This window comes from Dunckerocampus dactyliophorus, chromosome 16, assembly GCF_027744805.1.
Source record: "Dunckerocampus dactyliophorus isolate RoL2022-P2 chromosome 16, RoL_Ddac_1.1, whole genome shotgun sequence".
Lineage (NCBI taxonomy): Eukaryota > Metazoa > Chordata > Actinopteri > Syngnathiformes > Syngnathidae > Dunckerocampus > Dunckerocampus dactyliophorus.
Genome location: NC_072834.1, coordinates 15,032,900 through 15,060,009, shown reverse-complemented (window position 1 = coordinate 15,060,009; position 27,110 = coordinate 15,032,900). Strand labels below are relative to the sequence as shown.

General features: G+C 42.7%; 1 protein-coding gene across 1 annotated transcript in view; it reads right to left on the bottom strand.

The window, feature by feature from the left end:
- LOC129169177 (protocadherin-16-like) overlaps positions 1 to 23,204 on the bottom strand; it is a 70,615-nt gene extending 47,411 nt beyond the window's left edge. Inside the window, exons 1-4 of the mRNA XM_054755327.1 lie at positions 22,887 to 23,204; positions 7,282 to 8,107; positions 7,012 to 7,209; positions 6,124 to 6,897 (exon numbers count right to left, since the gene is read on the bottom strand). Of these exons, the coding sequence (XP_054611302.1) occupies positions 6,124 to 6,897; positions 7,012 to 7,209; positions 7,282 to 8,094 (1,785 nt within the window). The 5' untranslated portion in view covers positions 8,095 to 8,107; positions 22,887 to 23,204. The remainder of the gene's footprint in view (positions 1 to 6,123; positions 6,898 to 7,011; positions 7,210 to 7,281; positions 8,108 to 22,886) is intronic.
- Between the last annotated feature and the right edge of the window lie 3,906 nt (positions 23,205 to 27,110).

The window sequence follows — 27,110 nt, the reverse complement described above, 5'->3', positions numbered from 1 at the left end:
TTACTCCTTAATTACTTTAGTATGACCCCATCAACTGTGGAACACCCCCCCACCCCACACCCATCACCTGCCACTTGAATGTGTATGTGTGTGTGTGTATGTGTGTGTGCTGCTTTTACACAGTGGCCACTTCATTAGGTACACAAGAGCTATTGTGTGACAAAATCCTGTCTAATTATGTAAAATGCTTGAGTGTAGATGACCACAATGTAATGCACTGGGCATCCTCCAGTTGTTTATGATACTCTCACAGGCGGCTCACAGGCCAAATTCAAACCACGAATAACATTAGAAAGGTCCACGAGTTCCTAAAAACAGCACTCCTCTCATTTAGAAGATCTTTTACTAGCATTTTTGAAAGACAGCTCTTAAAAACAGCGAAGCACTCTTGTCATGTAGAGGATTCTGCCTCTTGTTTTTGCACTCCTTTTACTTGTAGATAGAGGATCTTTGACTAGTGTTTTGCAGTAGGGCCGAAAAAAGCAGCAGAGTGAGAGGATCTTTGACTAGCAGTAGGTCCTTAAAAACAGCAGGGCCCTCGTGTCATTTACTCCCACTTTTGCAGTCGTCTTGTCATTTATAGGATCTTTGACCAGTGTTTTTGCAATAGGTTCTTAAAAATAGAGGATCTTTGATGAGTAGTAGCTGCTTAAAAACAGCAGAGTACTCCTGTCATATGGAGGATCTTTGACTAGTAGTAGATGCTTAAAAACAGCAGAGCGTTCCTTTCATAAAGAGGATTTCTGAGTGGCATTTTTGCAGTGGGTCCTGCAAAACACCCCTGCCATCAACTGTAGATCTTTAAAAACAACAGAGCACTCCTTTCATGATGAGCAGTAACTGCTTAAAAACAGCAGAGTGCTGCTGTCATACAGAAGATCTTTAACTAGCAGTATATCCTTAAAAACAGCAGGGTTCTTGTGTGATAAAAACGATCTTTGACTTGCAGTAGATGCTTAAAACCAGCAAAGTGCTCTTTTCGTACAGAGGATCTGTGAGGAGCACTTTTGCAGTAGGTCCTAAAAAACAAGACAGCTAAGCACTCCTGTCATGTAGAGGAACTTTGACTAGCATTTTTGCAGTAGATCCTGAAAAACAGCAGAGCGCTCCTGGAGAATCTTTGATGAGCAGTAGCAGCTTAGTTCTGTCATAGAGAGGATCTTTGACTAGCAGTAGATCCTTAAAAACAGGAGAGCGCTCCTTTTATATAGAGAATCTTTGACCAATTGTATGTTAAAGTTCTCAGCTGATTCCAGAGGACTTGTACTTCCTGCCAAATGTGTCTCCATTGTCTCCATCAGCACCAACGTCTGACGGATGTGCCGCTGCTGCTCTGATAGTTCTTCTACAAACGTGCATGTGCACGTACGCACAAAAAAAGGTGAAAGGACAAAAAGTGCCAATGATACTTTTTGCCTTTTTTATGTTGATACTTTATAAGTCCAGTTGTGAGTTCCTTCCAAAAGGAAGGACAAAGTCAGGAGACAAGAGAAGGCCAAGCGTAGGAAAATCTCAGCAATGAGAGGTGACGCCAAAAAGTAAGAAAAAAAGGGGGGAGGAGGGTGACTTATAAGAAAGAATGAAACAAAGAGAAAATGGAAAGACCTCGCTGCCATATGGTGCAGAGTATTGTGTCTAATGAGGCGTGAGGCGTCCACCAGGCCGATCACGCCTCAGTGAACTGCGCTTTAACAGCAGCTAATAGCAGCTATCATAAAACTCCACCATCAAGGAGTTGAAACCAAATCTTAATGAATTTAGTTGCAGCTGTTGCTTCCTGATCCTTGAACCATGGCAGGCCTGTAGACTGCAGGGATTACGCTGCGCTTACATAGAGTGTGCTGATTGGCCGGTCCTTTCAAAGTCTCGCGTAGATGTCGCATCATCATGTGTCGCCACAGCTGGCAGCTGTGTGCTAAGCTACACAACTCACAGCTGTTGACAACATTAAACAACGCGCACAACAAAAAAAATCAGACGTGCTCAAATGTGAGGAGATGACACCGTTACGGCTGGGTTGCATTTAAAGGTCTCCTATTATGCAAAAGTGACTTTTTAATGATTTACACAGCCTACACACCTTTCATCCTGGTTCCCCGTGCACACAATGCTGGGATTGGAACCTGACAGCTGGTGAATGTATGTATGGACCTACATTTTTTTTTTTAAATGGACGTTTTTTTACATCGGAGTGGGGGAAATGTGCATTTTTTCATGTCCGTTCATATTTGCTTGAAATTTTTACTTTCCGATAGTCTGCGGATATCATTACTGTGATCGCTGTCAGCACTTTGTTTGATCAGGTCCACGAGGCAGGTCAACTCAATGCTATTTGCCAAACTGGGGCCGGATGAAATTGGCCTGAGTTTGACACATGTGCCTTAAAATAAAGCTCTGCCATCTATCTGTCAGCCAGTTACAGATGAGGGAGCTGTAAGTTGGATTTTGGTTTTGTTCTTCAGCGACTAGGCTAACTAGCATGATGTAGCTGGTAACTGTGTGACTGTAATGTTAGCGCTGTAGCGCACTTAGCTATGCTACTTTTGCTAACGTTTTGTCCTCCTGTCCCATTCCTCCCTCAGAAAAGTCGAAGCTTCTCAGAGCATTCCTCCCTGAGCCGTACAGACGTCCACCACGGACTCCTGGAATGTCGACATCGCGTGAAGAAGTCTGAAGGCTTCCAGGCCGAGCGGTGTTGACTCAAGTGCTTTAGCAGGAGGGCCTTCTCCACCTGTGAAAAGAAACTGCTTCCCGATGTCCTTGCTCTATTTTAGTCGCCTTCACCCCACACGCTTCTATTTTCAATTAGCAGTCTGCTCAAGTAAATGATTGACTGGAAAACATCTCCATAGCTAGCATGTTAGACAGGAACACCTTCCTTCTGCGCAATCCATCATTCTCTCTTGCTCCTGAACACCTTAGCAGCACAGGGGTCCCCCAGGGCTCTATCCTAAAACCTTTGCTATTTAGCTCTTAGATTTAAAAAACGTAAAATCAGTCATATTCTAACTGAACTCCAAACTAACCCCTCGCCTCCAAGCCTGGAGCACATGTGCAGGTCCAACAACGTGTTCAACCATCGTAACCAGGAAAGCACATGTTGAACACCACAGGGGAGCTATATCACACTTGCTTAGCCGTGCATGATGTGTGTCATGCATAGGCTCACTGACACGCGATGCTAAATGGACATGATGGATGTGTGGACAAAAGTATTGGTACGCCCCGAGGAAGTGATAGGTGAAGAAAACACTGACTTTGCTGGTGCAAATTGTCACGGGGGTGGTACCCTTTGTGCTTCTGCTTAGATATTTGACTTTTCACACTTTGTGTACCTTTTGTGCAAATGCAAAACTGCAAACAGTTACCTAGGAGTCCAATAATTACTTTTATGGGGCTCATTAGTGTTTCATATTGAACATTGAGGGACACAAAAGGACTCCTACTGTAACTATATTTGTGACAGTGTACAACAGGGGTTACCAACCCGTCGATTGCGAGCTACTGGTCGATCTTTGGGACTTTACCAACAGCCCACAAGCCCAGTGCCCAAAACCCAGCCGGAGATACTAGTACACCGGCTCCCCTCGCCATGCTAGCAAAAGTCGAGTGAACAAAGTGCAGAAGGGTCGAGCGAGAGGGAGAGAAGGGGTGACAGAGCGCAGCGATGTGCCTGAGCACACAACAGTAGTTACTGCACGTTAATATGACTAAAAATCTGCTTTTGCTACCTCAAAAATTAAGACACAAATATAACTCCATAGACGCGCACCTCCAAAAAAACCACCACCACTCGCCCACGACACTGACCCAACAAGCCGAGTTGTAATTTGCTCATAAGTCTGACCGACAAAGAGGGGGTGACCAAAGTGCGGCTCGAGGGCCATCCACGGCCCGTTGCTCATTTGTCATTTCATCACTGCAGAAACAAAATAACATTTGAAAAAACAACAAAAGTTTTAAAAATAGAGCAAAAGGGGCAATGAGAAAAAGCTGAAATGTTGAATAGTAACAAAAAAGCTTTGTATTTAAAGACAAAGCGTTAAATATCTATCACTTTTTACTTTACTGTCTACAAAATAAAAGTAAACCCTTCTACAAAATAAATAAATAAATAGAATTTAATATATAATTTAAATATATTTTACATATTTTTTTTCTCGGCATGCATATATATATCCTGGTTGGGGGGATCTTGTGCAGATTCACGGCCAAGATCAGGAATCTTGGGCTCAAAAAGGTCGGTGACCACTTGTGTACAGACTAAAGACCCTCCCCTCCTTCATAATTGACTTTCAAGATGTACACTCAAAGGTATTGGGACAGCTACAGGAAGTGTCTTTGCAGATATGAGCTGTCTGAGTGAAGATTGTTACATGGGTTGGACCTGAGTGAGAAGGAAAAGCTTGCTCAGGTGAGCTGTAAGACCTTGTAGCATGTCTGACTCCAGATGAGAAGACTGCATGTTCAAATCACGTCAGGCTCACTTTTAGACTTGTCAATTCCAAACTTGCGAAAAAGTCTCCAAAGTCTTCCTGCAAAGCTGGAAGCATACAGCTGTGTCTTGCTAAATTAAGATTCAGGAAAAAAGCCAGCATGCTTGACAGGAACATGTTCCTTCTGAGCTGTCCATCCCTCTCTTTTGACTAACACGCTAACACAGGAGTCCCACAGGGCTCTAATCTAGAGATTTTGCTAGTTAACTCTTAGGCTTAAACACCTTACTGTATTATTACAATATTCTAAATGACTTCAAACTAACCCTTTACCCTCATGGTTCCAAATCAGTGGGTCGGGTGTTCAAATCACGTCAAGGTCACCAAGCAACTGTAAGAGTTGCAACACTTGAAGGATTGCTGGATCAAGTCAAGTTCCTCCAAAAAGCCTTTCCCAAAGTATTTCCTCAATGTTAGAAGCAGACAATTGTCCAAAGTGTCTTGCTAAATTAAGATTCATGGACAACAAAAGACTCTCGGCCAACCCCGTTGATTAAGAGTTATGAGTATCTGCCTTTTCTTTCACATTCCTTTTACTGACATCTGCTGGTGGGATGCCTGAGGATCACTGCATTTGACGCCATCCCTGCAAAGTTTGAGCCTTGCCACAAGCAAAATACTTTCCTTAAAGAAGACTTAAATCGTGATCGTGTCAGCTCATTCAGCATTTAGTCAGCAACTATTACATCCAATGAGTTGGTTCATTTCCACCAGCAGCTCCAATGGAGGCCATACTCATGACCTCTACCTCTACCAAGATCTCACACACGCACGCACTCACACACAAATAATAGAGCACACAGAGGCCCAACGACTTCTCTCGCCTGGGAAATACTTGAAGGAAATGAGGGGACGGGGGGAGAGGAAAGCAGGGAAACCATAAAATAAATAAGCCCTTTGTGTCCCAAAAGAATAAACACTGCAACACTTTTCCAATGACTTTGGAGCTGATAAGGTGCTTCCTACACTCTAGAAATGAATTTGTGTGGAGGGGGAAAGAAAGCAACAAGACTTTAAAAGAAAGAGAATAAACAAGAGTGACACATGGAGTAGTTGGGAATGAAAGGAACAAAAACTCCTGAGAGAAGAATTCCACTCCCATTATCCTAAAACTCACAGCCTCTGCAGGAAGCCTGCCTAGAATCTTGGCTCAGACCTGATCCGACCTTGAGGAACGTGCCGGAATGAGTGAATGGAACTTGACTGACAACACTAGAGAACCACCCGCGAGGTTTGTGAAGGAAATCTGTCTCAAATCATGCCAGAGTACCTCAGAGTCACTCGCAATTCAAGTGTTACAGCTGGAATCAAAGGTCTGTGGATCTTAATTAATCCCAAACCAAAACCTTCAATCATCCAAATTAAGATCCAAATGTGGGTCATTTAATCTGAAACATTTGTAAATTTGAGCAAAAAACTTCCAAAAAACAGAATTCTCTCCACAAACGCAAGAACTAGTCGAGCCATCACAATATGATACCAAAGACCTGTGTAGTGCTGATGGCCTGGTTACCATGGAAACACCCCAAGGTGAGCAAGAGGACACAGAGACAGAGGCTGCAGTAGCTTTACACACAAGATGGCATGCTACTGTCAGCTTGAGAAAATGGGGTAAAAACTGTCTTACCTCCAGGAAGCAGGTCCCGGCTGGCGTGTTCTCCTTGATGGAGGCGTTGTAGAAGCTGCTGGAGAACACAGGCGTGTTGTCGTTAGCATCCTGCAGCACAATGTTCACTTGAGCCGTGGAAGACAGCGGTGGCCGTCCACCATCCGTCGCAACCACGGTCACACTAGGAGCGGGCTCCGATTCAAAATCCAGGGCAGTCGCCGTGGTAATGATCCCCGTGACCGGGTCAATGGAGAACCAGTCGGAGTGAGAGTTTTTCCCCTTCAGGAGGCTGTATCTGATTTCCCCGTTGTGGCCCTGGTCCTTGTCTCGGGCGGTAACCTGAAGAACAAAGGACCCTGGGTAGACAACCTCGGGGATGGTCTGTCTGTAGGCCTGCTGGTCAAATAGTGGGGGGTTGTCGTTCACGTCAGTCACCTGGATGGTGAAAGACGACTCCGCCCTGAGGGGGGGCGTGCCAGAGTCTGTGGCCATCACCCTGAGGTCATAAGAGTCCCTCTCCTCTCTGTCCAACACCTGATCGACATAAATCAGGTAGATGATGCTGTCCTTGGTTGTGAGTGCAAACTTCCCATCGCCCCCCTCCAAAGACACGTTGACATTGGCATACTCTCCGTAGTCGGGGTCGGTGACAGATATGCGAGCCACGTACTGACCCGGGTGGGCTCCCTCAGAGATCCTCGGAGAGCCATCTTCACTGAGAAAGATGATAGTCATGGTGGGCTGGTTGTCATTGTAGTCACGCACATGGATGGTCACAAACGCGTTGGTCACCTGGGAAAGGAGATGAAGAATATGTCATTTATCTTCATATGCTCATGGAACACACGTCATATCAGGTCATGTGTAGATGGAATGACCTCAGCCATGATGTAAGTGGTGCAGTACCTCGGGTTGGCTGGCGTTGTCCCTAGCCTGGACCACTAGTTCATGCACTCGTTTCAGCTCATAGTCCAGTGGTCTGTTTAGGGTGATGACCCCGGACTTGAGGTCCATGACGAAGTAGCGGTCAGGATCACTCTGACGTCGGTTGATCTCATAAAGCACCAGACCGTTATCGCCCTCATCCTCATCTGCTGCAAACACCTGCAACCAAGAAAGAGTCTGTTAGTCCACTTGCACCAGGACACACCCCTCATGAAGAGATAATGTGATCACCTGCAGAATGCTGCTGCCCTGTGGGAGACTTTCTGAAATGATAGCATGGTATCTGCTCTGGTTGAAGACCGGCGCGTGGTCGTTGATGTCAGTCACAGCCACCTCCAGGGTCATAGACCCCACCCTCCTGGGAGAGCCCCCATCAAAGGCTTCCAGGACTAAGATGTATGATGAACGTTTCTCCCTGTCCAGCAGTCCGTTGACAACCAGGTCCAAATAGAGCGCCTTGTTGGCAGCTCTCTTTGTCTCCAGGCGGAACACCTGGCCCACATTACCCTCACGAATAGCGTAGCCTTGCGTGGTCAGCTGGTCCTTGTCCGCATCTGTCGCCGGTTCCAAGGAAAACCTCGTCCCCTCAGCCGTGTGCTCTGGGATCTTGAGAACCGCTTTCTTTCTGGGGAACGCAGGCGCGTGGTCATTGATGTCATTGACGCTGATTGACACCTCGATGGTGACGCCTGTCATGGTCACGGCAATGAAACTGTAGTGGTCCCTTTGCTCGCGGTCTAAGCGGCGCGCTGTGGTTATTATCCCCGTGGTGTCATCGATGTTGAGATCACTCCCCACACCTGTTCCCTCATGGTCCGAGATGAAATAAAGACTTGCCGTCTCACCAGGCGGCAACCCGGCACTGATGTCCCCGACAATGGTCCCCTCCGGCTGCTCCTCGTCCAGCTGCAGCTCCAGCGCACCAAGGACGGCGGACGACTGAAGCAGGACCAGAATGACGAGCGGCCGCCACCATCGCCAAAGCCCTGAGCACAAAGACGGTCCACTGAGCCGCCATCTTGACCCTTCTCTTCTTAAAGACATGGCTCAGCTACACCTGGGACACACGAGACAAACCATAACGTGTATCAAAGACTTTCCCATCATAAAACATTTCAGAGAGAACTTTCAGGATGGAGCAGGTGGATCTGCCAGAGCATGGAATTGAAACTCGGAATCTGTCCAGGATCGGAATGCAATAATAAAGGATATTCATCTGAAAGCTCCTGATTTATTGAGCAGGAACATTTTGGACTGATCAAAGCAGGAAGGCTTTGAAATCCAGAGGGAAGCATAATAAAGTCAGCGGGCATCCACCGCCTCCGTACTCACGCGAGCGCAACATAAATAGAAACCCTGACATACTGTAACGCTACACACTAACGTCACGGCTCAATCCTTTATTTGCGTAAAGTGGCTTTGCTGACAGCGATGGATCATGCACTTTGTCTGGTGACACCAGCTCACCTTCTAAACTCTAGCAGGAACGCATCAACATGTCTCAAACGTCTATGATGGAGGATTTACATGCAGCCGCTTTGGCGTGTTTATCCTCAACTCCAAAGGCCTTGCAGAGATATACAGCTCAGCCCTTCAAATATTTACACGCCGTTCAAGATGAGAGCAACCGTTTGGGCATTTCCCTCTCGTGTTCATGTGGGGAGATTTATTGGCCGTGTAACTTTTCAAAACATCCCGTGATGAAGGGAACCATCCTAGCCCATAACTCCTTCCTTATGGCTTGTGAGCAGAGAGATGCAGCAGTTTGAAGATGACAATGATGATGCACTGATGACTTAAGAGAGTTCATGGATGACAACTTTTTAATATCATTTTAAAACAGGATGAAGCATTGAGTCGTCAGGTGTTAGCCAAGCTATAGTTATCCAGACAGTCCCTCCCACATTGCTTATATAAATTGGATGGTTAATTTGAGGAATGCCTTGCACATCTGCAGCACAAAGAAGCTCATCTAGCTGAGGGCAGCAGGCTAATAGTGAGCTTCCTAGTTAGCATTTCGCACAAACACACTTGGAAATACAAATAAACGTTACCTATGGAGGTGAATGGACATGTGGAGTTAATGCGTTGAATTCATGTGAATCTTGTAAATTGCATCAACCTTGGCTCACAAATTTTGGAATTCATGTTAAAAATGTCTTTTTTCTTAATAGTCCAACTGAATACTTTTCATTTCTTTTTGCCAATGTGTGCAAACTTTAGGGACACCCTAAACAGTGGCAAATCCCATTAAAAGCCACTTTGCTTATAGTTCATTTATTTGCAGTACTTTTCTATTATTAAATGATTCACCAAACAGCATCCCACTCTTTCACAACCTTTTCCAAGAATGAGGGTAAGAAGTAGCATTAGGATTGTTGTTTGTTTTCACAGGATTATGCAAAAGCTACACGACCCATTGTGGTGGAAGGGTGGCACACGTGCTGAACAAGTAGCCCATATAATTTGGTAAGAATCTGAATAAAAAATGCGTATACGAGAATGCATTTTCATTTTTCGCTGTTATGGTCCACTTGCATTGGGGCCATGTGAGCTCGTGACCAAGCAGATCCAGCAAGAAACTTGTTATGGGCCTAAATGTGGAGTGCAGCCCTTCCTATTATTCCTCATACTTATGATTTTTTTCTTCTTATATCATATCCTGCTGCAACGAATGCAGAACAAACCATGGAACATTCACATTTGAAAATGAGACACTTGATTAGGAACCTACCCTTCAGGCGATGCACGTTATATCACTCGATATATCACATTGTATCCTTACTGGTTACTAGCATGGCAGTTGTTAGCATTGTTAGCATTACGGTCTCGTAGTCATTCTGGCAAGGTTAAAAGTGTTTCGAGGACAAAACCTGCAAGCCACCAAGGTGTTCTCAAACTCCAGGTCAGAGGTGAGCAACAGGCAGCAGACCTATTCAAAATTTTGACAGGAATTTTTCTGATACTGGTCCTTTTCAATTGGTTGACTGGGATAAATGCTCATATCTTGAAAAGGCACTTAAGCTAACAAATATGTTCCCTGTCCAATACAGAGTTGCATTAAAAAGGACAATGCTTCTAATTTGTAAATTGATTTTTTTAATGCTCCTTAAAACCTAATCCCAAGCAAATAGAAAGCATGATTTAATATCCAATGAATCCGCCTTCCCACTGACCGTGACCGCATGCAGTAGTTTATGAGTCCCGTGAGGCGGACAGATTAATAACATCTATTGCTCCTCTGGGAGACGGGAGGAGGGACATGGACACCAGCCCCTCCACTATGGTCGCTGACCTCCACATCTGGAGTGCCTTGCAAAACTTGCAGCCAGCCGGCATCTTGTCTGCACGCGCGCATTCCTTTGATTTTGTTTTGGACTTGGACACTTGTGGAGTTTCTTTAGCAAGTGCAGATAGACGAGTGAGAGCCAAACACGCCCGCCATGCATCCTCTCAGGAGAACAAAGCAGATGGAAAAAGTGAAGCCATTGCGACTCTGATGGTTGTCTTTAGGGGGCAATATGGGAATCATGTCGGAAAAAGAGTCTTTTCACGCAGTCGTCAACCATCTGTAATGTCAACACTTTATCCATGACATCGCTTCCCTGTCATGAGGACAGTTTTTGACTAGCTCCCTCTAGTGGCCCTCTTTTGAACAGATGATTGTCAAGTCAAAAAATGCCAAAGAAAGACAAGAACTGGTGACAATAAAACAGCATCCCCACATATTGTGCTCCCTCATGTCTGTGTGTAGCATTACTGGTATAGCGGTTAGCATAGATGCCATCCAAGCAGGTGACCTGTCTTTGATTGCGGGCCAATGCAAAGCTTTGGGCCTTAATATGCAGAATGGAAGGATCAGGTCAACTCATGGAAATTTCTCATCTTTGAGGAGAGAGGTTACATTGGGATATTGCTCAGAACCACAAAAAAGTACATGCAAATGAATGCTACTAAATACTAGCATGTGAGACATTTTTTTTCGGTTACATTCACATACATACAGCTTTTACCCACAGGCCATCAGGCTTCTCAACGAAGCACTCGCACACGCCGCACGCAACACACGCACACACTCATAGCACTTTATTTATTTATTTATTTATTTATGTATTTATTTGTTTGTATTATTTACTTGTATTAATGTCTCTTCTGTTGTTGTTGCTTAATTTATTGGTATTTATGTTTATGTGTTTATGTTTCTTATGTTCTTATTCTTTCTTGTGTTTTCTTTCTTTTCGTGGGAGAATGAACAGAATAAGATTTTCATTGCATGGTATAACTGCTGTTTTACCATGCACATGACAATAAAACTCTCTTGAATCTTGAATCTTGAATCTTGAATACATTGAGGTCGGAGCTCATCAGCTCATTCCTGCGATATTTCTTGCTTTTAAATTCAGTTGAACCTTGTTTAGCATTCGGTTAACGTCGAAAATGTTCACCAAAGTTTTGCCTCGCTTTGCGTACGTTTTCCGGTTAGCGTACAATATAGCATGCGTCTTGTCGTGTTATTAATACACTGCGTGAGTCCGACTGTATTCTTAATTAATTTTTATCACAAAACTTCTGTGTTAGCAGCTTGCTAATACTGTACATGGAAACAGGAAGCGGAAGTCAGCTCTGTTGTCTGTCTATGATGTCGTCAGCAGTGAACTCGCCAACTAACACAGCTACGCTGCAAGTCTCCAAAATGTTAACACAAAACACGTCTTATGTTTTGCAGTTATAGTTTTAAACAAAAAATGCATATAAATGATGAATGAAAGGGATAAATGAACATTTAAGGTTACTTTGACCAGACATGATGTGACAATGAGATCAATATACACACCACCTTGGTGCTTTACTATGAGATATATTGAATTTAGTAGTGTTTCTTGCCTTCTTTCTCAAAATGCTGTGACTTGCAACTTTCTTTGGCTCCATTTTGGTTTGTTTTGCGGCTGTGATCAAAAGAAAAGCAGACTTGAGGTGAGAAACACTATTGAATTCAAGAAATAACTCATCGTCGCATCTTTGTCAACAATCATGTCTTCAATAAAGGTAAAAGTAACGTTACATGTTCATTTATCCTTTTCACTCATCATTTAGACGCATTTATAATTGTTTTCTGCATGCAAAACTATAATTGTAACTAACTATCTTAAATGTTAACATTTGTGTTAACACTTTTTGGCTTTCTGGAATGGATTCATTGTATTTACACAATTTCTCACTGAAAAAATTGTTTTGGCTAGAGTCAGACCTTCTGAAATGGATTAATGACGCTAACCCGGGTTCCATTTTATCTGAAATCAAAGTGAAAAGTTTTTTTTTCTTGCAGCGCACTTCATAAGACGAATGCTTACCTTACTATTAAAATACTATGTATTAAAATAAGCTAAATAATTAACACAGAAACATAAAAAATATGACTTGCCAAAACGCTATTTAATTATTTTGCCTATTTTAAGTAATAAATCTCAGATTTGAGTACATACTCAAGATTTTCAGTTTTTCTTTAGCCAAAATAACTGTATTTATTGATTTAAGAGATTTTACAAGTTATTCAACTTATGGGGGTTAATAACAGCACCGCCATGTGGTGTATTAGTCAGAAAAATAATAGCACAGGCAACGCAGTAGGGGTGCATGTTTTGACACATTTTCACCCTTTTGTGTGAAGCCCTTCAGGAGTAGATTTTTTTCACATGACTACGTACTGTATAGCATGCCGCAGTGTAGGTTGACTACAAGAAGCTGCTCATCCCTCACACTGGAAGTGTTTGTGTGTGTGTGTGTGTGTGAGATGACATCATCTCCGTGCGACCACACTGACAGACGGACGCTAAGGGCTCCACGCTGTCTCGGCCACATGACATCTGGCATGGCAGCCCGTAATCTTTGTGTGCAGCACACAAGCCTGCAAGCCAGCGGTATCGAACAGGAAGCAGAGATGTTTCAATACATCACGCATACATGCAACACTTTATCTTATAGTTGAGAGAAAAAAAAGCTGTCCTCTCCAGTACACAAGCCAAACCCAAACAGGCCTTTCCATCTTCCAAGTCCCTCCTTCCACCGTCTTCCTCTGTCCCTCTTAATGGATTTTGCAGATCTATGCCGGGCACGCCATCACTCCCCTCAGCCAAGCTAAACTCTCAGTTACGAGTCAAAAAATCTCCACGCAAGTGACCTGCTGCTCACTGTATGGACTTCTGTGTAGTGGGGCTCATTATATACATCAATAATGTGTTCATAAAGAAACTAGTTTTTAAATACTTGGAATGTTTCATGCACTAATCACGCATTACTCTATTTGTATACAGTGTGCAATACGTGACCAAAAATACACTTTGGCCAGTATTTACCATGTATCGTATTGAATGAAAAAACCTGGTGTCACCCATCACTACTTCAGTGAGCCACGTAACAGATGCCAACTGGTGCAGCCGGGCAAAAGTACATCAGAAAACTTCACTTCCCGCTGCCTTTAGAGTCGCGGTGGACATCGAGTCGACAGCTCGGGCTTTTAGGTCAATGCCTTGCACGCTCGACTGTCATTTGGTGGACAGTGCTTTGAGCCCCCGGCGTGCAAGTTGCATACACAAACACTATCAATAATAGTATAGGAAAACTTTAGTATGTTGGCTTTTTTAACTCATATTGGTACATGTTTGTTTATGTATTAGGTATACCTTTCAGTGTTAAGTTGCTGTGTGATGAGTTTAGTGTTCTATGTAAGATGACAGCGTGGGTCAGACTGTTATATTGAGTAATGACCTCCTGCAATTCCCAATGGGTGGACAAGCTCATCGTGGGTTTTTTCATAGCTCATGATTGGCTCCCGTCAAATAAAGAGCTGCATTGTCCTCACAGACTCGTGTGTGCCACAGTATGCCATTTTATGACATGGACATGTGCGACTTATACACTGGTGTGGCTTATTAATGTACAAATCTGTCTTTTCCTCTAAATTTAGTGGGTGTGGAATTTACGGTACATATCATACATATCTTATTTACAGGGGTGTCCAAAGAGGGGTGGCCGCATACCAAAAAAATGCAAGGATATATTTTGTACATTAAAGATGCTAAAACTAATCCAATGTAGGAAAATATAAGGTAAAGTTTTCGAAGGAATCTTTTTAGCTTTGTGTAATAGCTGACAAAGCAAATACATATATAGTAGTATCTAATAATACAGTATACTGTATCTCATTGATAATGAATTTATTTTTAGCATATGCCAGAGGCCAATAAAAAACCAAAAGCCAAAATTGGCTCCCCAGCCGCACTTTGGACACCACTGCTTTCTGGCTTATTAGAAACAGCTCTCAGTTTGATAGTGGAAGAGGTTTCCATGGTAAAACTGGCACAGTAAAAGACAAAGTGACACACACACGTACACACACACATACACACGCAGGTCCATAAATAAGGTCCCTGGTGGTGATGAAGTGCAGTGAGACTTTCTCACACTTAAGGTCACACACACACACACACACACACACACACACACACACACACACTACAAAGAGGCTGAGACATGTGCATGTGTGTGTGCACAAGCATTCCAGTGGAGATCATCAAGGTGGACCAGAAAAGAAGCTTAGCAGGATGATGAGGTGACGAGATGATGAAGGGATTATGAAGGCTTCAAAGTCACTAGGATTCTCGCAGCTACAGTGCGTGCGGCACCAGCTACTTCAACATCAGCAGGAGCCTTGCACTGACATACTGTCAAGTGGAAGCGACCTCGGCCCTCTTTTCATGTACACCCGTCAAAATCAATAGTGTTCCTGCTCTAATACTGAAGACGCTAATTATTTATGCTGGAAAATTAGCATTCAAAATCAGTAGCATACTTGCACCAACAGCAAGGATCTCTGAAGAACCTAAAAGAATGGTGGACAACATATCTTTTGACGTCTCTTTTGACCATAGCGACCTTTTCCGATGGATAGCATTTTCTGAACAAAAAAGAAAATCCCTGAACGTTACAAATCCTGACCAGTAGACAAATTCAATTATCTTCTTATTTGTTTTTTCAAAGCATCAATAAGGGTCTTTCTTCGGCGTTGAACAATTAAATCCTGTCACGTGTAATGAAGATTGATGGAAACGTGTGACGACTAGAGAGGTGAAAACACCACCTGTGACCTCAACTTCCTGAGCCTTTGTTTTCTGTTGCGTGTCGCTCAAATTCAACAGGGTGCTTGCATCAAACACTGAATAACATCGGTTTGAAATTCATTCATTCAGTCATTTTCTATGCCGCTTTTCTTTATTAGGGTCGCTGGGGAATGCTGGAGCCTATCCCAGCTGACTTTGGGCGACAGGGGGGGTACACCCTGGACTGGTCACCAGCCAATGGCAGGACACATATAGACAAACAACCATTCACACTCACATTCATACCTATGGACAATTTAGAGTCGCCAATTAACCTAACATGCATGTTTTTGGAATGTGGGAGGAAACTGGAGTACCCGAAAAGTCAGAATTAAACTTTTGAACGCAGTTTTGGAGTTCACTCAAAACCAGTAGGGTTATTGGTCCGAAATGCAATGCAACTTAAAAATGTTTCAAATGATCATAAAGAGATAAAAATAAGCATATTCATTTTTGATGAATGATTTCACCTACGACCTCAGACCTCTTTTGTAGGATGTCACACAAAATCAGTAGGGTTCTTGTCCAGACAAGGAGAAAAGATGGTTGGCAGAGTGAAAAAAAGATGAGTTGCTCGCAAGGTGGAATCATACCTGTCAACATTTGCATTGGGAAATAAGGGACATTTTTCAGAAAATAAGGAAAAAGAAGGGTTATTTTTCACAGGGGAGGGAAAATTCTGGTCTTAAGCATCAGAATTTCCAATGGCATCCCGCATTTTTCAAAAATGATTCACTTGAGCGGACCAAAAGATGTGCTGGAGCGTTTATTCATGAAGTTAAAATATAGGGAAAATACGTAAAACTATTAAAACGGGACCACGTCGGGACATAAGAGCAAAAACCGTGAGTTTCCCGGGAAAACAGGAGTGCTGACAGGTATGGGTGGAATATTTAAAAATATCTTACGCGCCAACACATCGTCCCAGCTTTGGCTGTCTTTCAAAAACGAGTGGTGTTCTTGCTGCATCACAGAGAAGCAATCAGTGGTTCCCATAGGCGGTCGGCCATGAAACATGTGATCATGTGACCACTGACTTCTTTCTCCATACTTCCTGGTTAGCGGCGCGTCGACAGCTGCTGGGTGGCGGGAATGTTGGGGATCACGTTACGCCATTATGTCCCTGGCTGGGAATGAGCGGCGTCCGTTAATAAGCATCAAAATAGCAAGGAGACTACAGCTTAGTGCGTACCGACGCGAGCGAGTGGGGGCCGCCATTCCTGACACGTGGGGGGAGGTGGAAGGGGGGTGCAGAGGATTGGAAAGTGAGCGCCTTCATGAAAAACACATGAGACACACGATCTGGTCCTCGCTGCATTGCCACCATCATCACACTCATCCAGTGAACAACTTTTTAAGATGTTCCCATGCTTGAGGCCACATGAGGATCAATGAATGCATAACTTTATTTACAAAAACAACACATAGATGCATGTGCCATTCAAACGTTTGGAGACATGATGTTGAATGAGAAAGTGTCTACAGACCTTTCATATGAAAGTTCTCTAGTTTTCTTCCATACTGCCTGTTATTCGACTGCTTGCCTGTGGACCAAATCCTTCCCAGCAATGACATCAGACCCCACTCATAAGGTCAGTTCAAAACTTGGGAAGGACAACCATTTTTGCAACAGATTACTAAAAACAGCAGAGCACTTTTGTCATATAGAGATTCTTAACTAGGGTTTTTGGTCAAGGGTTGACTACAGTATTTTGCAGTATGTATTTGAAAACATCACAGCACTCCTGTTATATAAAGAATCTTTGACTACGATATTTTGCAGTAGATTCTTGAAGACACAGCACTCCTGTCATATAGAGGATCTTCAACTTTGCGGTAGATTCTTAACAGCAGCTTTGACTAGTGTTTTTTTTGTTTGGTAGTAGCGCCTTAAAAACAGCAGAGCACTGCTGTCGTATAGAGGATCTTTGACTAGCATTTTTGGAAAATGGTTCTCAAAAACAGCACAGTACTCCTGTCACATAGAGGATCTTTGACTAGTGTTTTTTTTGCCAGAAGTTCCTTAAAAAACAGCAGAGTGGTTAGTCCTCTCATTTACAGCAAGTTTGAGGAGTGTATTTTGCAGTAGATTCTTAAAAGCAGCAGAGTGGTCTTGTCATATAAAAGATCTTTGACATAGTGTTTTTTTTGTTTGATAGTAGCTCCTTAAAAACAGCAGAGCACTCCTGTCATATAGGGGATCTTTGACTAGCATTTTTGGAAAATGGTTCTCAAAAACAGCACAGCACTCCTGTCACATAAAGGATCTTTGACTAGTGTTTTTTTTGCCAGAAGTTCCTTTAAAAACAGCAGAGTGCTCCTGTCTTATAGAAGATCTTTTGCAGTATGTCTTTAAAAACAGCAGAGTGGTTAGTCCTCTCATTTAGAGCAAGTTGGAGTTGTGTAGTTTGCAGTAGATTCTTAACAACAGCAGGGCGTTCCTGTTATTTAGGGGCTCTTCAGCTCTTTTGTGCAGTACTGTATGCCTTGAAAAACAGCAGAGCGGTCGGTCCTCTCATTTCGAGGATCTTTGACTAGCATTTGGGGGGGGGGGAGCAGTAGGTCCTCAAAAGCAACACAACAAACCTGTCATACAAAGGATCTTTGTTTTGTTTTTTGCCAGTATGTCCTTAAAAGCATCACAGCACTCCTGTCATAGAGGATCTTTGACTTGTGTTTTACTGTCTGACTTTATGACTATGATTTATTTGTGTCTATGTAAGGTACAACGGAGCTTTGCTTTGGCATTTTATACAAAATAAAACTGAAAGGAGCAGTGTGCCTTCCTCCTCCATTCTATAGTTTTCTGAAAATGTGTCCCCAGAACAATTTAGTTATCAACCTCATGTACATACAATAAGTTAGCGTTAGCATCTCTACTACCACACATTTCTTTTGTGCAATGGCTGTGTCATGCTGCAACATGCATAGAAGCACCACCAGGACGCAAGCACGTACATATTACTACTATACTACTAGTCCGTGGCGGCCATGGCGACAGGCAGCTACCATGGCAACCACGCGTCCCCAAGGGGTGGCACTAATGAAATGTGGTGCAGTCAGTAAAGGGCGGGGGGGGGTTCTTATCAATGGGAATCTCATTTTGTGAGTCACGCCTCCCAAGCTATCAATATGAGACTGACTGTGGCTAAAACATCCTCGAACAATATGCAACCTTAACACACGTCACAGTGCTGTTGTTGAAATCAAACACTTGTGTCCCATTGTGTACATGTGTGTGTGAGGTCAGCTTTCCGACATTTGTCCTCATTGACTTCCCAGGCCCAAGAAGGAAAGAAAATCCAGGAAAAAACAATTGTGGGACACAATTAGCGAGAGATTTGTCTGAGCTGCAACAATGTGCATGTCAAAGGTTGACATGTGACTACTTCTACGTCTCCTTAGGCCAGGGGTGTGCAAACTTTTTCCTGCGAGTGCCACATACTGAAAAATGAAAGGATGCAAGATATGCTTAGAGGTTATATAAAGTGCAAGAAAAAAACTGCATCTCAGCTTTGTGACATAGGTGAAAAAGCCTATTATTAGCTCATTCATTTTATATGCCACTTATCCTCACTAGGGTTCCGGAAGTATGCTGGATGTACGCTGGACTTCTCGAGAGGCGGGGTACACCCTGGACTGGTCGGCAGCCAATCGCAGGGCACATATAGACAAACAAGCATTCACACTCACATTCATACCTATGGACAATTTAAAGTCCCAATTAACCTAACATGCATGTTTTTGGAATGTGGGACGAAGCAGGAGTACCCGGAGAAAACCAATGCACGCACGGGTCGAGTCGAACCCAGGTCTTCTCGATCTCCTGACTGTGTGGCCAACATGCAAACCACTCGGCCACCGTGCAGCCCGCTGTTTATTTTTTTCAATTTTCCGAATATTTCAAATGTCTTCTTAAATAATCTTTGTACATTTTCATCTTGTAATGTTATGACATTATTCACATAATATTTACACTTTATATCCATAACATTAAACATTAACATTTTGTTTTGATGTTTCTCACAATAGTCCGACTTTTTTTTGTTAAGATTTCAACGTTAGGCTACTAAAACGCTGATATTTTTCCTCATAATATTATGTTACTCTCGTATAATTACAACTTTTTCTTGTTAGATTACAACTTTTTTCTCTTTCTGGGTTTTTTTTTTTGTTGTTTTCTTGTTAAATTATATTTTTACAATGTGCCACAAATGCCCACCTGGGCCACAGTTTGGAAACCACTGCCTTAGGCTCATGTACAACTTAAATCTGCAGCATTCTTGCTTTGACTGAAGCTATATGAGAAGAATTCTGACAGATAAATAGCACCAAAAAGGAATTTTATGTGACGTCAGCTATCACCTCCATCTTTTATTGTATTCAACATAAATCAGGAGGGGTCTTGCTTTGGACTATTAGAAATCCCCACAAAACAAGATTGTTTGGAATGGACAATTGGACTTGACATTTTATCTCAACCTCCTTTTAGGTAGATAGCATCAAAATCAATAGGGTTCTTGCCTTGGCTAATGTAAAAGACCTCTGAAAGTTTAAAGAAGACCGGCTGAAAACTATGGAAATATAAAACAATGAAAAAAATGTTTGACCTCAGCTAACTTGGTCATCTTTTTATGCGGATATCAGCAAAATCAGTACAGTTCTTGTGTAGGTGAAAAGTAAAAAAAGACCTAGCTCCAATTTGACATTGATCCAGTCACTTGTTATTGCACAACATTAAAACTCAACAGGGTTCTTGCTTTTATAAAAGTACGCAATTTGAAGAAGATCAGACATGAAATTGTGACGCACAAAGCACTGAAAGGGAACTTTTCGCCATTCGCCATTTGACCTCAGCTACCTTGGCCATCTTTTTTTCAGACAGCTTTCAAAATCAACGGGGCCCTTGCTTAAGTGAAAAGAAAAGACCACTGAACGCTTGCCAAAACTAGGTCGAGTACAGGTTGAGAACAGTAAAGCACTGAAAAATGAAATTTTAAACCTTTTATCTCAGTTGTTTTATGTGCGGCAATGTATCAAAATCAACAGAGTTCTCGCTTTGACAAAGACAGAAGACTAGTGGAGGTTTGAAGACGGTCCCGTGAGAATGGAATACAGGAATACAGCCCGGATATTTCATCTCAGCTGCCTCGGCCGTCTTTTTCAAGGTAGCGTTCAAACTCAACAGAACTCTTGCGTTGACGAAGGTAAATAAGAGTTTGAAGAGGATAAACAAATAAAGCACGGGGAAAACAGTCGGACAGAGACAAGACTTTGTCGAGACAAAACAAAGGGTTGAAAATAAAGTCGTAAACAAAAAGAAGTGGTGTTCTTGGGTGCTGCTGACAGTGTCTATTGGTTTTATCCACTGAGCTTGACATGAGGCGCTGTGTTGACTTTGTTGATAAGCTCTGCACAAACAACTGGTTACTCCATGAAAGAGACGCTATTTAGCGTTGGAGTGGACCGCAGGGGGTGCTGGGCTGCAGCTGCCTTGCATGAGGTTTGTCTCGGGCTGGCTGCACGCCTCATCGCCCTGCACGACAGCAGAACCAGAACCTTTCTGACTGGCTGGTGGTCAGCAAGCCCCCAAGCGAAGACCACTGGACTGCAATGTAACAACACCAAGATGTGTATAACTGCTATGTTGTGACTCCCGTCACTACTGTGGTTGCAAGTATGTCCTATTTGTAGCATCTAGGAAAGGATGCATGCTGTGTACAAAGCACTAGATGGGCAAAAGAGTTGGGACACGCCTCTTAAAGGTCCCCGATTCTGCAAAACAGACTTTTTAAAGACGTTCTAACATAAATGTGTCCCTATAGCACAAAATGTGACCAAAATATGTCATCTTTCTCACTTGTTTGCTCCACTTTTGAGAGAAGAGGCGCTCAAACGATCACTTTTGAAGTTCAGGCTTTGCTACACATCTTAAAACAACGTGGAAAGCTTTGCCAGCCGTCGGTCACATACAGACTTGGAAGCTTTAAGTATGATGGTTTTGTTTTTCTTCAGCGAATAGGTTAACGTAGCATGGTGCTGCTGTTAAAATGTAATGTCATGTAAGCACTGTAGCTCACATATTAGCTATGCTAGCGTTGCTAACGTTTGAAGTTTGAATGGACTTTGGAGGCTTAGCTTTCCCAAAATGAATTCCAAATTGTGCAACCTCAGATGTCGTTATACATTAGAAGTTCCAACTGTGTTTGTTTACAAGCTAGAAAAATTGCCTTCAAAGTAGGGCTGCAACTAACAATTATTTTAATAACGGATTAATCGGTCGATTATTTTTTAGATTAATCAGATTTTTTTTGTTAATCAGAACACATTTTTAATTTCCGCCTCTTTATTCAGATATAGAAGAGTTGTACTGACAGAGCAAATAAGCGCACAAACACCAGGTTTCCACTTGAATATTCCGTTAAAATAATGTTAAATAATAAAAAATCTAAGTTTTTGTCAAATAGCTTCAGTAAAACAATAAATGCACACAAAAATACAATCATGATCATTTTCTTAGTCGATTAATCTGAAGCTTGTTGTTTCAATTAATGGAGTAATCAGATGGACCAAATAATATGAAGCTAAAGTTAGTGGTTGGGTCCGCAACACATCAGAAAAGAGAAACACATAGATAATAGGTTTCATGGATGACGAAAGAAATGTAAAAATATTCACATTTGAGAGGCTGAAATCAGAGGATATTAATATGCTGTATTTTAAAAAACTATTAATCGATTACCAAAATAGTTGTCGATTAATTGGGTAATCGATTAACCATCGATTAATCGACTAATTGTTGCAGCTCTACTTCGAAGCTCACTGAACAGAAGACTTGTGATGTACGCTGTCTTTCACAACAGTGTTTCAAACTTGGACATTGCAACTTTTCAACATTGCAACTTTTCAAGGCTTATTTAACACTAATGTGTACAATGACAGAAAGCAGGCTTCGCTACACGTCTTAAAATAAAGCCCTGCCAACAATCCATCAGTCAGCTACAGACATGGGGGCTGTAAAAATGATCATTTTGTTTTTTTCCAACAAATAGGCTAACTAGCATGATGTCGCTATTAAAATGCAAGGGCATTGTTAGCACTTTAGCATCAGAGTTATGCTAGTGTTGCTACTCCTTAATGTTGCAACGTTGTACGCGATATATGGCATCTTTTACGTTGGACAAGTGCAGAGTTACAATGTATAGTGTACATCAAAAGCCGACAATAGCAGCACACTCAAAGTCCATTTGTGTCCTGCCAGGTCCAACATCCAAGTTTAACACTCCACTGCACCGCAATGTAACTGTTGTGATCAGGTGCAAAAACAGAACCTACCCCAGTGACAGTCATTGCATGTGCCAAAAGATACAATAATGGCACTGCTGCATGTTCACAAACTGTCCTCACATTGACAGTGTCTGTCTTTACTCCATTTAGACCTATTTTCATGTCATACAACACAAAGACACGCAAAAAGCCCCCTATTCATCTTATCGGCAATGTGTAAGCCTTTCTGCAGCCTGTCATTGAATGGGATGCTACACACACACACACACACACACACACACACACACACCACTGCAAGCATGACCCACTGAGTGGTACCGGCATTGTTTTGTGTATAGAAGCTTACATTACATGTGTTAGTGCAGGTATTGTGAGGAGATGAGCAGCACTTACATTCATTGGAGGGATGTGTGCGCCTCTGGGTGTCTCCTAAAAAAGCTGATTAGTATGCAAGGAGACAATCCAGCCTCGATTAGAAAAAAGAACACAGCCAGCTTCCACACACACAAAAAAGGAGGCCAATTCCACAGAATTTCTTCAGTCCTGCCGCTGCTGATCCTGTGAGGAATTTTACGTCAGGTGAGAAGGCGACAGCTGGGAATCCTTTCTTCTCCTTCCAGATCTTTCTGCTCAGTCTGCTCCCTCCTCACCCAGCATCCAGACAGGAGTAGCCGAGCACCTCACCAACCTACCAACCGACTGGCTGACTGATTGAGCCTCCTCCTCCTCCACCAGCAGCAGCAGCAGACCCAGCCCCCCCATCACCTCCTCCTCCCCACTTATGCATGCGAGCAGCCGTACAAAAGTGGGGGGACGCCAAGGAGGAAGGAAGCAAGGAGCCTGGAGAGACTTTGGTGCCCCCCCCGCTCCCCTCAGTGGAAGTAAAGGTCTGTGAGACAAAGGATGCTCGTAAACAGCATCCCCAATATTAACACAGAAATAAGACTTTTTAACATAAATGTCACATAGTTTGCAATAATAAACTTCATACTGAGCTAGCCTGATTGTGACTTGTGAAAAAGACACTTCATTAGGTGCACCATCTGGTAAAACAAAATGGTCTTTTAGCGAAAAACACTTTTGACCTTGTATTCAGATATTTACTTTTATATTTGCAATTGGTTTTTGTAGCGTAGACAAGCACAACAATGAAAATACTGGCGTTAATTGCGTAAAATAGAATATGGCGAGTGTCAGATGGGCCGCCCTAAGCACTTTTTTTTTTTATTTTGCCCATCATCCACAATCCTTATGTGAGACATGAACACACGTCCTTCTCTGTTCTGTGCGCTTTAAAAACATAAAAACAGATAAAGAGAGACAGCTCATTACTGCACGTATGGGACATACTTATTCCTCCTATGAAGTCGTCTGAAAAAGGCTCCAAAAACCGCCAACAACGCTCCATTTCCATATAACGTGACGTGCACATTAACCAAGCTACAGCGACATTGTTATCATTATTATTAACATTGTTACGCCGACGGAACTACATTACCGTCGTATTGACACTTAGCCATAACACACCGGCTAGCTACTAGCCGGCTGGCGACTAGCTTCACCACAGACTCGCCCATAGCGCGTCAGTGTCGCGCTTACAACACCTCAGAAAATACCAGACGTTAACGCTAGGTGTAGGCGTTCATTTCTACGACGTTGCTATGTGAAATCAATGCGCCGAGCAAGGAAGCTCCGTTAACGCTTACAATAGTCAAAATACACAAAATACTGTAAATATTACATGTTAGCATGAATGTACCTGTTGCTACATGAGCAGAACATGTATATAAAACCATAAAATCTTGTTAGACGTGTTTTAATAGCGGCCGTTGTAGACGGCATAGGTGTGTCCCATTACGTGCGCTACTGAGTAGCACTGTTACAAGACCCATATTTTAGCGATCTGACACTGAGCGTGCGCGCTCTGACAGGAGACGTCCGTAAAAATTACATTTTTTCATATGATATCAGGTGTATTTTCATTTGTATGCATGTTCGTTAGGTAGATTACTTCTTCATCTTCAATTTCGTAACAGATTTATATTGGGTGAGTGTTGGACCACATCAAGTCAAAAGAGTGCTTGGAAAGTTAAGTACAGCTTTAAGCCTAACTCATGGATGTGCTGTAACGTCTTTAATATTTGGGCTGGAGTGAATGAGCTATCAAGTTAAAATTCAAGTCATGCTTAATCAGATCATGCTTACTCACAGGCTTGATTTTACAAATTTCAAAATTTTGTAACATTGCTATACTGAGCCGCCGCTTTTTATCTGTTTTTATATCTTTAAAACGCCCAGAAAAGAGAAAAGCGTAGTATGTGTTCATGTTTCACATGACGATTGTGGATGATGGGCAAAATTCCAAAAGTTTTCATTTAAAATGTGCCACATGTGGCCGGCGACGTCGTACCGCATCAGCCACATGATCCATGACTGTGCTGGTCCTGATGCAGAAGATGAGGAGGTTTAAACACTCCATCACATGTCCACCAGCGTCCTTTGACTGGCGTCTTCATTAAGTGTGATGTGTGCGAGTCCAAAAGCGGTTCTGAGAGCCATCCTTCTAAACCACCCTAAAAACTGCTGCGGTCGCCTCCCGCAGCCACATCGTTATTCTCAGTGATCTTTATACGGCTTCAATGAATTTCTCATGTTGCTTTCAAGAAGCGTGCATCTGTCTTTTGGTGCCACCTTGAGGGCAGAGAGGGAACATAAAGAAGGGAAAAGGAAGAGACCGCTGTGCGCCTCATGGCAAATTAGCTACACGCTGTAGACAAAAGTACTGGGACAGCTCCAGAAAGTAAAAAGTGAAGACAGTGTGGAGTCTTTGCAGCGACAGCAGCTTCCACTCTTCTGGGAAGACTTTCGACAAGATTTTGTGTGATTTCTGTCCATTTGTCCAATTTGCAACTCTTAGCATATCGATATATGGAGTACAATTATGGAAAGGTTTCATCAAGGAAGTGAAACATTGTACAGTACTAGCATGAGCCATGAGAAACAGTACACGTGTATGGTGTTTGCTTACATACTTTTGCTTGGTCTGTATCCTGAATTAATCATTTATTCTACAATGTTTATGTCGTTTTTTTTAATCCTTGTATTTATTTAGTTAGTCATTTCCTGTTTATTCATCTCTTTATTTTTTGAGTTATTCTCTATAAATTTATTAGAATGATTTTTATGACTAATTTAATTTGTATTTTTATGCATCTGATAAATGTTTTTAAATATATACATGAAATGATACCATATATTTAGTATAATGTAATAAATAAATATATTTATAATTTATTTTCATCACTGAATATGCTAGTCATCTAATGCGACACATTCTCTTTTCTTTTCTCTCCCTATTAGAAAAGTTAAACACTGGAAGTGAACAAACTATCAGTTACTACGTGCTCTATTTCTTGCATTTATTTATACAAAAACTCATTTCGGCCGCTTGTACCCGCGATCTTGTCCTTTCAGTCACTACCCAAAGCTCATGACCATAGGTGAGGGTAGGAACGTAGATCGACCGGTAAATTGAGAGCTTTGCCTTTCGGCTTAGCTCTCCCTTCACCACAACAGACCGATGTAGAGTCCGCATTACTGCAGACGCCGCACAAATTCGCTTGTCGATTTCACGTTCCATCCGTCCCTCACTCATGAGCAAGACCCCAAGGTACCTGAACTCCTCCACTTGGGGCAGGATCTCATCCCCGACCCGAGTGTTCAAGGCAAGTCCGACTGGTAGAAGGCCTCGGGGAAGACCCAGAACACTTTGGAGAGACTATGTTTCCCAACTGGCCTGGGAACGCCTCGGGATCCGCCGGGAGGAGCTGGACAAGTGGACGGGGAGAGGAAAATCTGGGCCTCCCTGCTTAGGCTGCTGCCCCCGCGACCCAATCTTGGATAAGCGGTAGAAGATGGATGGATGGATTACCCAATGTTTATGTCCATTTTTTTTCCTGTATTCATGTATTTTTCATTTGAGGGAACAAATTATGTGAACAAACTATCAGTAATTGCAGAGACACTGAGAGAGAGACACAGTAGACACATTAAATATGCTCTGCTTCTTCCTGCTCCTTTTCGGACATGTTGAGTGGTGTGGGAACACGTGATGCACTTGAATGTAACTTTCATGAGCATGTTTGAAGCAAATAAACACATTTGTGATTAGTTTCTATGCATTATGTTAGTGTCTTGGTCATTTCTAATCAGGACTTGAGCTGAATACATTTGGCAAATTGCCTTAAAGGTGTAAAATATATTTTTCCTGCCTCCACATACTGCCAGTGAAAGGCAGCATTTGTTCAATTAGAATTGCTGTGAAAACTCCGTTGTGTGTGTTTTATGAAGCCTAATTGGACAAACATTCCTTACATGACTCAACAGGTGAGTATGAGCGATGAGTCGCCTCTTTAACGGGAAGGTTCCCACTTTCATGTGGCACACTTGAAACCTTCTTCCCGAAAACCTTCTTATGGCCTTCAAGGACTTATAACGCGGTCATTGTGGAATGTATTTTCAATCGGATTCCTTTCATTCAGTCGCCACAGTCTTAACAATTAAAAACTGTTCTACCCCAGTCGAGCCCGCCGTGCTGTTGTCTCGGCAACAGGGCGT